The sequence below is a fragment of the Etheostoma spectabile genome, chromosome 21, assembly GCF_008692095.1.
Source record: "Etheostoma spectabile isolate EspeVRDwgs_2016 chromosome 21, UIUC_Espe_1.0, whole genome shotgun sequence".
NCBI classification, from domain to species: domain Eukaryota; kingdom Metazoa; phylum Chordata; class Actinopteri; order Perciformes; family Percidae; genus Etheostoma; species Etheostoma spectabile.
This window is the reverse complement of record NC_045753.1, coordinates 13894465-13908219: the sequence shown is the minus strand read 5'-3', so window position 1 is coordinate 13908219 and position 13755 is coordinate 13894465. Positions and strand designations below refer to the sequence as shown.

Genomic DNA, 13755 nt, shown 5'->3' with positions numbered 1-13755 from the left:
ATAATAATAATAATAATTCACTTCATAAAACAGTTACAGCAACAGCTGATCTTGCAAATGGTACAAATAAATACGTTTGAGAAGCTCTTAATATTTTATATTACATTTTCATCATTTTTGATACAGAGATATTCATTCAATTAAACGCGTTTTTACGTGGTTTTGTTTACACTAAATTATAAAGTCTTTACGTCTATAAGTTGTCCACGTTATTGAGAGTCACGTTAAATACAAAGGGTGGACGAACAGGAACACCTTACAGCACCCTGGTGGTAGTGGGTTTGCCCTCCATTAGCTACATCCCTATGTTAACGTTAGCTGTTGAGCAACTAAACTTGCCGTTGGCCATTTGAAACCAACGGCGTGTGTATGACTATGTTACACATTTAAAACGTTAACGACGTTGTGGCTCCACGGCCATGACTTTTAAAAGAGGGAGAGTTCAGCAGAAACACGTCTCGTATGGGTGCGCCGACAGCAGATGTAGACTGTTTATGTGTGTCCTCTAAACAGATGTTGAAACTTTCTCTACCAGTTTAAGCGCCCCCGTGCCGCAGAAACCAGGCTTATCTCTTCTCCTAATGTACCTGCCGTCAGCCGCGAGGTTACCTTTGATAACGTTGCTGTAAATTGTGGCTCTGAAGTCCTCTCGGGCTTGCTGGTCGAAGTCCTGGCCGTGGATGATCCGCATTTGTTTGAGGAAAGTCGACTTGCCGCTCTCGCCAGCGCCGAGCAGCAGGATCTTCACCAGCCGTTTCACGTACGTTTTCTCCCGGGAGAGACATCTGTCGATCTCCTTTGACTTTCGGACCTGCTCCACCTCGCCGCTGTTCAGCAAGCAGACGGGTAGACAAACTTTTAACACGGACCTGGTCGGCAGGAAATCCGCCATGTTCGCACAAACTTCATCGATGCTAATTTGATGCGCGTTCGCGGAGCGCAGGCACGGGACCAAGCCCCTTCCCTAAACTCAGGAAGTAGCTGGTGCCGCTGACTGTTTACCATCAATCCAAAGGCACTTTTCGCTTTGCCGTTTATCTTTTGCTGACTCAAACGCACGCAACATTTTATCCCACGTATGCCTTGACAAACACAAATATAACTACATGAGGTCGATGTAGAAATATGCCAGTTGATATTTGAAAAAAAAACAACAATTATCGGTCTTTACGGTTTTTACGACGCTATCAAACAGTTTATGATGAAAACACACATGTGCAACTCATTTCGAACGCCATGTACTGCGTTACTGACAAGATACTACAACATTTAAAAATGAATTTAACGCTAGACTTGACTGATAACGGCACGGTACCATTTCACCCTCTACTGGTTCACTTTGGTAATTGCGTAAGTCATAGAAAAAGCCGCGCTCTGATTGGTTGATTCCCCTCCTCGCTTTAGGTATGCTGCCTTTAAAGGCTGTTGAAAATATGACAATTCATGTTTGAACGTCCTTCAAATGGTCACTATAATGTAAAATGCTGACAGAAAAGTCTCGACCACAGAACAGTTGTCAATATTTGTTTAATAAAGTGTGATGTTTTTATAAAATTGGAATATCCTTTATACTTGTATGTCATTAATTGATATTGTATCGTTATTAATGATATTTTACTATATTGTATACTTATATTGCATTTGCATAGTTGTTTCTAGTTTCTAAAAGTTAATTTAATCATAAGGTCCACTTTGATGTGAAAAATGACAGTTTATTTACAATATCCAACCTTCCAAACAGGAGTTTATGGTGGACACTTGAAGGCAGCATCAGTTTCTATCATTGCACTTTCCTTTCAGCATCCCCACACTTCACAAGGCTCACAGGCGACAGTGTGGGAGAGTGATCATTAGACACCATGACCATTAGAAACCCTCTCCGGGATCATGGACAGAGGTATCGACCAAGGATCGCTTGTCTCAAGAAGGTAGGCTATCCTTTTACATCAGAGATGATGACCACAGCCCTGCTTAGACTGGACTATACATGCAGACGCACCTATAGACATGAGAGATTGGTATTTCTCCAACGCAATGCTTGGACTTGAGTTGTCTGCTGTATCCTCATAAACCATGGCTGTTGATGTTTTCTCATATAAACTGCGTTAGGCTACTTCAGAAAAAAATTTGCCAATCTGTATTTCCCACAGGTCGTCAGGGGAATACTGGTTTTCTTAACCTTAAGTAGAGATTTATTTAGGTTAGCCTAGACATGTTTTTTAAGCAACACAGCTTAGAGCTATCATTTGGACTACAGAATGCTTTGAGGAAATACAAGAAAACAGAAAACACAAATGCCATATTTCAAAATGCGTGCAAATCTGAATTGTAGTTACCCGATTGATCAGAATTAGTGGGGAAAAAACTTCAGAAGTACCAAGCATTTAGAAATACATGTAACAAAATGACAAGACAAATAAACAGAGAGAGAAACAGCAAACAAATGTCATCTTGGTTTCAGTGGGTACTCTGTTTGTCACACTAATTGTTACTAAACTGTTTTGTTGCATCTTATCAACGTGAGAAGGTCATTCAGTTTAATAAGCATTAAGCCTTAAGGATCAGTATCAGTGCCTCCATATACACCAACCAACCAGCTGCTGGAGAGAAGTAAATCCAGGCACTGTGTGTTGGAACAACCCGGCCCTGTGGACAGAGAAGGGTTTAATTTATCATCTCACATTTCAAGTTCTATCCACTTCAGGAGCTGGAATGTGTATCATAGTAAAAATAACTTTGGCATTAGAAAAATTGTACAGGAAATAATTCAAAAGCTCTGTCATTAGCAAAATATTCTCAGAGTCTATTGATCCCAGATGCAGCAGTCACAATGTCCTGCTCACCAGGGACATGCTAACCATAGACATAATGCTAACTCATTTCCAGGAGAACTTTGTGTTTTGGTCCATGAAAGCCCACTGTGGTCCGCCTCAGCCTGGGGCTTATAGCCTCTCCAGGATGACTTCAAAGCACAAAGCCACTTCAAACAGGCCCAGGAGTCACATACACTCGCTCATAAACACACACACACACACACACACACACACAGACACACACACACACACACACACACACACACACACACACACACACACACACACACAACACCACACACAACACACACAAAAGCTGAATTAATGTACTGCATGTTTTCTTGCTTTCACACCTGAGCTGTGGGATCTGATGATATGATAAAAAACAAAAAACTGTTCAGGAGCAGTGACTCACCACAAAAGCTCGCACACATGCAAAACAAAAGCCATGATATCAGGGCATGAAACAGACCTCTCATCTCACCTCTCTCCTGGTTTAAATGCAGCATTGAGGTTCAGAGTTAATTGTAATGTTGTTTTTGGTATAATTGTGTTGAGAGAGTCTTTAATCATGCAGCATTTTCCTAATAAGAAGTGTTGATTACAAGTGTTGATAGCGAGCCTTATTATCAAATGGGAACAATTTGCCTCAGAGGTTTCAAATCTATGAAAGGCAATTAGATGCCATTTTCCAAATCTTTTATTAAACAGAAAAGAGGTCAACAGGGATGTTGTGCATGATGGGATAATGATAAGGATTGTCAGCACCATCATGTCCTAGACAGTGGAGCAGATTCCATCCACAAATCCATCTAACCTCCTTTTTTTATTCACAAATTATATATTCTGCCCTGATTTCCCCATTATGGATGCTGCCACTATAACCTGTTGTCAAAGCAACCTGTTGGCATGGTGACCTCTATGAGTGGTCACAATCAGTTGTCGTGGTAACCGCCTCAACCCTTCATAATCATATTCCTTCACAGGAGAAGGTGCTGCTGGAGATGCAGGACCTCAAAACGGGAGTTAAGTCACAGCCCCAGAGACTGGTCATTACAACATACCACACGCTATTACTGGTAAAAACACCACAACACACACACACACACACACACACACACACACACACACACACATACACAATGTTATTCATATTGCTGAGGGAGTGTGCCTGCATAGTCTCACTGAAGGATACAGGAGCTCTGGGCTCAAACTCGAGAGCTACAGATTTAATCTCCATGACAACCCCTGCGGTCTCCAAGTCAGGGAGAGGGAAAAAGTAGGAGGTAAAGGAGGAGGATGATGATTGAGCAGGCAAGAGGAAAAGAGCAAGTAACAGAGACAGAAACAAGAGAAGAACAGAGATACAGCTAGGTGGTACCTTTTAATCTCCCTTTCTCCTCTTCTTTCCTCTCATTTTCTCTCCTCTAAATTCCTCTTTCCTTATACTTTTCTTTCTTGTCTCTCCTCACCTCAACTAACATCACCTCATCTCCTCTTTTCTTTCCTCTTTTCCTTACTCCTCCCTCCTTTCCTTTCTCTTCTCTCCTCTCCCCTCTTTTCCTTTCCCCCTCTCCCCCTTGTTTCTTGCTGTGCTTCCTCCTTCACATTAGCTGCAGAGGCACACAGTCGGTAGTGTTGTATCAGGGGTCTGGCATTTAGAAGCCCACCTACCTAATCGACACACAAAAACCTATTTCTTGATATTCACTGTCACTGATCACTGTTTTTGTCACCTATGACTTCTCGTTTCCATGTTTCCTCCTCAGGGGAAGATATAATCACGTGGTTAGTGGACAGATTCCAAATGGACACACAAGGTGAGAGAGATGCCAGCTGATGCCATTCATATATTTACATGACATACAGAGTGAGTCAGCTGAAAGTGCCACTTTTGATTACATTCCTGCTCGTCTCTGCGCCTGTCTTCAGAGGCGAGGAGTTTTGGCTCAATGCTGGTGGCGCTAGGATACATCTACCCTCTGCAAGACCACAAACGCTTAGTGATCAAACCAGATGCGTCCCTCTATCGCTTCCAGGTAAACACACCACATTTCAAGAACGCAGACCGCAAGGACACTATCTTTTCAAAAATTGAATATCTAGTTTGACTGATGTCATTTTCACTTTGTAACACTTTGGATAAGATTCATAGGAAGCTTCCATTTTTTGTTGATTTAAAGTTGCCCTGTAGAGTTTGTAACCACTAATAGCGCAGCCTGTTCTAATTCACTGTTCGTAGTTATGCCTATTAAAAATAATGCACATTTTATTTATATATAGTCTTGCATTGCCAGACCTATCTCCATAGCGCTGCAGAGGAGGGTCTGGCTAGTCCACACAGCATTCCGGGATGGGACAGAAACGTGCTCTGGTTTATTGGCATTTCTTTAAACCAATCACAATCATCGTGGGTGGGGCCTAAGTGTCGGGTGGAGCCACGGTGCCAAATTAGCCTTGGGAAGGAAGTCGTTTTAGTCGGGAAACTGAAAACTCAGATCGTACAGACAGTCTAGCTAGCAACACAAAGAAAGCGAAAGGGAACGGACATCCGGCTGAAAAGGGTGACATCCGGCGGAATTTCTGGCCGTATCGGAGCAATCCTGGACGTGGAACGTCGTGGATATAGATTGATTTGTATATACCGCATGTAATCATGAGACAGGACGTGCAGGGCTGCCTCTAAAGAAGAAGCCAGTTGACGTACTATAATGAGCGAAATGGTACGTTTAACTACTTTACGTAGAAAATCTACTTCTTTTAACGCAAACCACGCGGTTCTTCACTGCCGGGGCTTGCACAGGAACACTGATCACTCGTGTTGATGGACGTAGGAAGGAAACTTTTTGTAAGACATGAGAGAATAGGTTGAATAGAGCTATGGTGCAAATGGGTCACAGTTTTTGTTTGTATTGTGCGTTTGCGAGTGGATGCACAAAAGTTGGTGGTGTTGGTGGTGGAAATGCATTCCACACATTTATTAATCTACAAGGATTCGTCCACATTACACTAAATCCCACGAAAAGCTAAATGTAAAAAAGTGCTTTTGTTTGTTTTGAAGAAAACTCCACAGGTAACCGTTCAAATTAAACACAGCCGTCACCGTCCTACAATACAATATGCTTTTTTAAAAATTTTAAACTCACTGACTGTTAAATAATGTTTTAAACTCTTTTGTTAAAATTATTAATAGCTATATTATGTACCATTATGATTTACATTTAAGCACTAATCCATGGACATTCTTTATTAGATGCAAAGGCTGAAGGTCCGATGCAATGTGCATTTTCACCCGAGTCAATCAGAGCAACATGCTGATAAAAACGCACATCAGTCAACATTTGGTGGCTTTAAATATGCTCTATAATTATATCAGGAAGCTGGCTGGGTAGGGACCATAGTACAGTAATAATGACACTCTTTGCCTTTTTCATTGCTGCATTTCTTGGCTTAAGCACACGTTAGCTTTTGAGGAGATAATTAAGGCTGAATCTTTTGATCAGTATAGTTTGATAGTTACGTACATAAAGCTAAAAAAAAAAAATGTCCCGGAGCCTATAAGTTTTATCTTGTCAAACCAAAATCCCAAACCTAAAAGATATTTAATCTATGAGAAGCTGGAACTGGTGAACAGTTTTTCTTGATATTTGACAAAAAAGAAGAATAAACAAGAAAAAAGTTTCACTGAGGAACTTAGGGCATTCCAGCTTTAAATATAATGTTTGCCTGTAAAATAGTATCATAAGCAAAGAGAAGAGTATCACTATTCCTTTTGCTATGTAAAATCTCAAATTGGTCTGCTTTTAGTTTCCTGAGTAGTTTTTCTTTTGTCCTCTTTAGACACCGTACTTCTGGCCCACACAGCAGTGGCCTGTGGAGGATACAGATTATGGTGAGTGTGAGTCCTCTACGTCTTATCTCACGTCCTGTTACCAACACTTACACTTTCCCTTTCACTATTAAAGCAATCTACCTGGCGAAAAGAAACATACGCAAGAAAGGAATCCTGGAGCTGCATGAGCAGGTGAGAACGCTTCTAAATGAGACTGATTCATTTTGATCTGCTGGCAGTTGCTGAGGTGCTATTTTATGTCCTCAGGAGCACTATAACCGTCTTCACAAGTGGATGAATCATAAATGGGATTTTATAGTGATGCAAGCTAAAGAACAGTACAGGTAGGTGTGTGAGATACTTGGCCATCACTCAGGTTTGAAGACCAAGGAGGTGTTACGATGCTCTGTGTTTGTGTGTGACTTTTAGAGCGGCAAAGGAAAGGAAGAAACCGGACCGTGTGGTGTTTGACTGCCAGGAGAGAGCCTACTGGGTGGTTCATAGACCTCCGGTGAGAACCCCCCCAACCACACACACACACACACACACACACACACAATAGTTATTAGACATGAATAAAAGTGGATTGCCAGCAGACAGACGTCTGAAAATAAATTGCACTCCACCGCTATACTTCCCAGGGTATCTCATTATCTCTACCCATGATGCCTCATTACCATTACATGTCCAGTCAGAGGAAAAGTGCACCGCTGATTAATATTTCACACTGCGTAGGAGAAATGGGTTGTAGCGGTTTGCGACTTGAGCTTGCAGCATTGTGAGTCTTGAGTTTCACCCTGACCAGGCTAGAAGGCTAACCCGTAACCTCCAGGGTCCCTGAAGGCTCAGGTTGACTAAGTGTAATTGAGTTTGTGGTAATTCAATGCCCCATTAAAGCAAATATTAACTGATATGGTAAAACATTAATGTCTGCTTTATTAGATAATCGTGAGGCCCAGTGGTGAATTATTTCTGGGCAAATTGTGTGTGTGAATAAATTTGTATTTCATTAAACTATCTCAAACTAATTGACACACAAGAAACCTGTGGCCTTTAACTCAGTCAGAGCTACTTGTTTCTACTTTTGTAGGAACATTTTATGAATTTGTCTTGAATAGTTTGTTGTTTGCACTTTTTGTCCCACTTTGCAGTTGCATCCTGCACAGACTCATCCTTTTCAAAATCAGAATCAGAAAATGTATTGTCATTGCAGAAAAATGAACAACAAAATTCTTAGCAGCAGTTCACCCAGTGAACATTAATCTAAATCCTAAAAGACAAGAAATAAGTAGTAAAACCATACAATCATAAATAGAAATGATATACTCACTAAAAGTTATTGCACATGGTCCGTATGTGAAGGTGTGAATGTGTGTGAATGTATTTGTGCGTGTGTGTCTGTGTGTGTGTGGGGTGGTGCTGGTGAGTGTGTGTGTTCAGTGGGGTGATGGCTCGTGGAAAGAAGTTGTTCCTGAGTCTATTTGTCCTGGTCCTAAAGTCAAAGTTATCCTCTGTCTCAGATAATATCGTACTCCAGGGACAGACATATGCTGCTGTTTAATGTGTATTCAAGGCAATACATTTTCAAATCCTCTACTGGAAACAAACACATTACTTTATGTTGTATTTGTCATGTCGACCAGTGAATTCACAAAAGTCACATTTAACACGTGACCGGCCTCTTGTCGTTTCAGACGGTCGGGAAAAGTGGGACACATTAGCAGCCTGTGATTAGCATTATAAAACAGCCATCTGCTTTAATGAATGAGTCCTTTTGTAAACACACAATGTGAAATTCTTTGTTGTTGTTGTTGTTGGTGTGTGTGTGTGTGTATGTGTGTGTGTATGTGTGTGTAGCCTGGGACAGTGAGTGCCATGGACTATGGACTGGATCGACTAATAGATCCCAACGCAGATGAGGTAACAGGTGAGTCTCTGTGTGACCTGTATGAAGATAATTCCTGCCAATCAGCCTATAAGTATAATAAGAGGCTTTAATGCCACGTGCATGAAATTGTGCTTGTCTTGCCTTTCCCTTATCTGTCTGCTGTTTCATTCATTTAACTTACCCTTTACTAAAATTACTAAAATTAATTTATCCTCTTTCTTTTCTTCTCTTCTGCAGGCATTTTCCATGACTCTCTTTTTGTATTCAGCCTTTCAAACCCACACACAGACACACACACACACACACACACACACACACAAGGAAGAAGAATGCATGAAATAACATTGTTATGAATCTAACAATGTTATAGGAGTACAGTGCCAAATGAGGTAATGTACTCTTCTAACCATAGGCTTTAACCCTCAATCAGCCCTTTTTAAGGAGTAAGAATTAACCAAAATATCTTCACTCTCAAATGTCTAAACCTCACTATAGTCCTCAGAAAGATACAAATTCACAAACACGTACAGCACAACATCTCTCTTTGTCTATGAAGATAGATTTTTTTGTGATAGGACATGTAATCTGTAATGTAACATTTCATATATTTTCTCCCCCAGGCCAAAACACCCGACTTCTACGCGAGAATCGTGAGTGAGAATTTAAAACCAACTTTCTCTGACTTTTCCATGATTTTTATTGTCATATCGTTTGATCTACACCAACAGTTAAGTTATCCATCAGTGATCCCTAGAGAGAGATCCGTTTTCCTGACATGTTTATAGCTGTCTTCTCTCTTCCGCCTCCTTGTAGATGATCTTCACTCAGCAGTCCATCATGAGGCCCAGAGTGAAGTCATCGGTGTCAATTGGCGCGTAAGATAGTCCATGATAATCTCAGTCTTCTTGTTTCTGTGACAAAACCACGATCAGTTTAGATCGGTTGCACCATGTAGTGTTTGTCTTAAAATAACATCTCCACATGTACAGGTGAAAGTCCTGCACAAATGATATAGATATACTGTAGGTGAATTTATCATATCAGCAGCATGTGAGGTGCAATACATTGGACTAGTAAGTACTTTGAGAGTGCGTACCTTTACCAAAGCAAAACCTGTTGCTCTGGTCACTAATTTACCATGGCAGTTCTTGATTAAGCCAGCAAGGTGACTCTGCATAAATTACAACTTTGGCTAACATTTAGTAGTGCGAGCAAAATAAATGGCCCCTCCTGTAAGGGATTAATTCCCTTTGACACTGGAGAACAATGACATTACTTTTTAAAAGTATGTCAGAGTCTTTATTATGGAGACATAGGAAACCCATAAAAAAAGAAAAATCTGTAAAAGAATAATATCATGAATGTGGAAATATAAAGAGGAATAAATACATTAATAAGAATGGGGAAAAGCAAAGGCAATATGGAAAAGAATAAGTAAAAATAAAGGGATGAAAATAAATTGACCTATAATAATTAGTAAAGTCATTCCTATGAAAAACATGCATAAATAAATATTTTAAAAGACATGTATATGTTTTATTTTTTATGTTTTTTTTTTGTTTTTTTTTAATATTTTTCTATTCTTGTACAGATTTATTCTTGTATTATGGCACTCCTATGGCTCCATTCTCTTTGGCTGCATCCTTGTATATAATCTTAAAGTTCTTTCCTTTCTTCCTGTTCTTGCAGATTGGTGAAGTACTGTGCCACCTATAACAGCCACGACCCTTTCCTCTCCAAGTGTCTTCCCAGCAACCCCTGGCTCACTGATGATGTCACGTACTGGACCTTGAACATGCCCTAGTGAGTCAGCTGAGGACGTTACGTACTCTATATTCTGAGTAAAATTTCAAATAACTTGTTTGTTTTATGTGCGTGTGTAACAGTGTGGAAATACCAACTAAAATGCGTGTGGAGAGGTGGACGTTTAGCTTCGCAGAGCTGCTCTCAGACCCTCGAGGACGAAATGATTTCAGACTCTTCCTAAAGAAAGAATTCAGCGGTACGTTTTTTTAGATCACAGCTCTGATTACAGAAGTGTTAATGTTGCAAACGTGCGGCACTGTTTCTGTTCACACAGCGTTAATATTTTTTTGCCATTAGAAGTGGCTAAGAACCGCCTTCTTTTCTATTATTTTCGATTCTATTCTTAACCGTTATAGGTGAGAACTTGGCATTCTGGGAGGGTTGTGAAGATCTGAAGTGGGGCGAAGCTGCGACGATGAGAGAGAAAGCAGAGCATATCTACAAGTAATGTCTTCATTTATTCTCTCCATAGAGTATATTAGTCCTTTTCTGATAAATGTTGATAAAGGTTAGTGATAGATCAGAAACAGTCAAACATTCTCTGGTTGCAGTTCATCGTCATATATTTGTATTTTAGACTGTTGTTCAGACAAAACAAGACACCTTGGAAGATTCTTCACAATTTTTGGAGTGGCATGTAAAGATCATAAACAAGTCAATTACACGTCCCTCAAATTAGTGCTTGATGCTAGTAATAACTTTTTGTCCGTTTCCTCCACTTTCCTGATCCCAGGACGTTCCTGGCACGTGGTGCACCGCGGTGGATCAACATCGACGGAAAGACGATGGAAATCACGGTGAAGGGCCTGAAACACCCACACAGATACGTCCTGGACGCAGCCCAAACTCACATCTACATGCTCATGAAGAAGGTCAGTAAACACAGCAGTATTTGGTTTTAAACACAAGATAAGTATGATGTTTTAATTCCCACAAGCTTGTACTCCCAATCAAAACAAGCACTGATTCATGATGAGTCTGTGTGTACTTTGCAGGACTCGTACGGCCGGTACCAGAAATCCCCAGTGTTTAAGGAAACGGTGAAGAAGGCCATCTGTCCTGAGGAGCACCATTTCACGTTAGTGACAGCTTTTAATGCATACATTTTTGCATTTGATTAATGACATTGAGCTTTAATCTATTCCCTTTATTTGGGAAACAAACTTGAAAACGTCTGTCTTTTGATTTATCTCAACCAGCCTGATAAAGAACAAGTGCCAAATGAGGGGGAAAAAAATATTCATTGCAAAGGATGACTTAGGAGTGAAATTGCTCTGGGAAACCAAGTTTATGTCTCTCATCTGTCTGGCTGATATTAGTATCCCCGTAGCTTCCTAAAAACCACCACATCCATCACTTTTCAAAACTGGATTTTAACGCTGCTCTTTCCTCCCTCCTCTTCCCTCTGCTGGTCTATCTCTTTTTCTCATTTCAATCCCTCTCCTGTTTCTACATCCTTCCTTTCTTCTATTTGACATCTTTCAGGGATGCCCAGTTGGAGCAAAATTCAAAGAAGAGACGGCCTAGTCTCAGCCCCATTATCTTGCGGCAGATGGAGCAGGAGCAGAGGGCCAAGATGGCCGCCAATGTTGACATCACACAGGTCATGAGCAAACTCAGCAAGCAGGGCAAGGAGGCGCCCCCTCCTCCCTGTCCTCCGCCTAAGAAATAAACATCAACATGTGACGTTCAGGGATTTTAAGAAACTATTTAGTGGAATCATTATAAATAGATGCTGCAGTTTATTTCTTATTGCTAATGTTTACATTGTAATGCTATTTTACTTAGTTTAAATGTTTTTTACAAAGACAGTGGATCAAATGCTCTTAGTAATGAACCTACAGAAAATCATAACCTCACTGCAGGTTAAAGGGAGCTTTATAGCAGCTTTCAGCTTATTGTTTTGGATTTACAGAATGCAAGGTTAATGCTATTCAAAGAATCATAGACATACAGTTCATATATTCATATTAATTTTAAAGAATTACAAAGATCTATTTGCAATGTGACGTTCAGTGGAAAGAAACGTCTTCGTTGGTGGTTGGTTCAGCCTCAGAAGGCCACAAAATTAGATACTGCCAATTTCTTTCAACGAGTACAAGTATATTTACAGTACGTAAAGAGATTGGTAATGGGAACGTGCATTACTGCGATAAGAATCAGACAAAAGATCCGCAGACTGTATTAAAAGCTCCCATCGATGTTACATGTGTAATGGTTTGAGCAGAGAGACAAAGAGGTCTTGGTCAACATTGGCAAATCCCCACCACAAAGCAGAACGAGCAAAATACAGACACAAGCACCTTCCTCACTGAGGAGGTGATTGGGATGTGCATGAGAGCGATCAATCAATTTGAACCAATCAGAGCAGAGCTGAACGACGCTGCCTGATACTCCCGCACAGGAGACAGAGCATGCTTCTGTGAAAAGGAACTAGTAACATCCAGATCAATATTACACAGGCATATAAGACACATAGGTTGAATCAAATTCTTATCACAAATCACATAAATTGTCGAAAAAACCCCCAAAAAAGTGGAAATCTTGTGGAAGTATAAATAGTAAACTAATATGAGTCTATCTTTAAGCTCATCCAACATCACCCCACCTACCTCTGATGGTAACAAGCTCTGCACATATGAGACTTTTGTGTGTTTTTCCACCACAAATTAAATGTATTTACCTGGCAAATGTCTCATAAAAATCTACTATGACAAGTAAGGTTTGTAATTTGTGTGAACTGATTCTTTAAACACATCCTAAATTTCTCACATGTCTATAACACATGTCACGTTGAGAACTGAGTGCAGACATTAGACAAACGGCCATATTGAGACATCTGTCATCATCTGTTACATTTCTTTCCATACAAGCTGTAACTGTTGTCTGTCTTGCTTTTCTTATAATACACACGTTGTACTGTACATTTTCACTCATACATTGTTCTTTATTGTACGGTATTTTCTTTGTCATAAGTCATGAGCTAATAAAACACCCACAAACCACCTCATGTTTATGTGTTTGTCTTGAGTTGTCATTCATTTACTGTTTTCATGTAGTTGTTGTCATGTAGCCCAAAAATAGTTAGTTGGAGCGTAGTAAGTGTTATAAGTTTGATTCTAATATCAAATTTGGTATCGCTTATAATACTCTGTCTGTTTGGTGTGGACATGTTCTGAACATCATGGTGTTTAAGTAAGTATGACATTTTCAATGAAGCGTCTGCTGAAAGGTTTTCAAAATGCTTTTTTTTTTTTATTTCTGACTTGTGTCTGTTGCCCTTTGACCTCACAGCTGTGCCGATTCACCACTCCCGTCCCTCACCTCGCCGTCTACTCTGGCATCACTGACTTCCCGTCCCTCACTGCCTCGCCCTCTGGCCCCTTCCTGGCCCACTCCCCAGCTTGTCCGTCCCC

General features: G+C 40.4%; 2 protein-coding genes across 2 annotated transcripts in view; one reads left to right on the top strand and one right to left on the bottom strand.

The window, feature by feature from the left end:
• LOC116671786 (guanine nucleotide-binding protein subunit alpha-13) overlaps positions 1–978 on the bottom strand; it is a 9931-nt gene extending 8953 nt beyond the window's left edge. The window contains exon 1 of the mRNA XM_032503255.1: positions 610–978. Within this exon, the coding sequence (XP_032359146.1) occupies positions 610–892 (283 nt within the window). The 5' untranslated portion in view covers positions 893–978. The remainder of the gene's footprint in view (positions 1–609) is intronic.
• The window catches only part of LOC116671784 (regulator of G-protein signaling 9-like), an 18474-nt gene extending 5618 nt beyond the window's left edge, over positions 1–12856 (top strand). Inside the window, 18 exon segments of the mRNA XM_032503254.1 lie at positions 1835–1931; positions 3800–3872; positions 3875–3892; positions 4583–4633; positions 4746–4852; positions 6654–6705; positions 6779–6837; positions 6913–6989; positions 7075–7156; positions 8503–8565; positions 9154–9183; positions 9347–9408; positions 10223–10336; positions 10420–10535; positions 10696–10783; positions 11073–11211; positions 11335–11417; positions 11825–12856. Coding sequence (XP_032359145.1) covers positions 1860–1931; positions 3800–3872; positions 3875–3892; positions 4583–4633; positions 4746–4852; positions 6654–6705; positions 6779–6837; positions 6913–6989; positions 7075–7156; positions 8503–8565; positions 9154–9183; positions 9347–9408; positions 10223–10336; positions 10420–10535; positions 10696–10783; positions 11073–11211; positions 11335–11417; positions 11825–12011 — 1473 coding nt within the window. The 5' untranslated portion in view covers positions 1835–1859 and the 3' untranslated portion in view covers positions 12012–12856.
• The last annotated feature ends 899 nt before the right edge of the window (positions 12857–13755 follow it).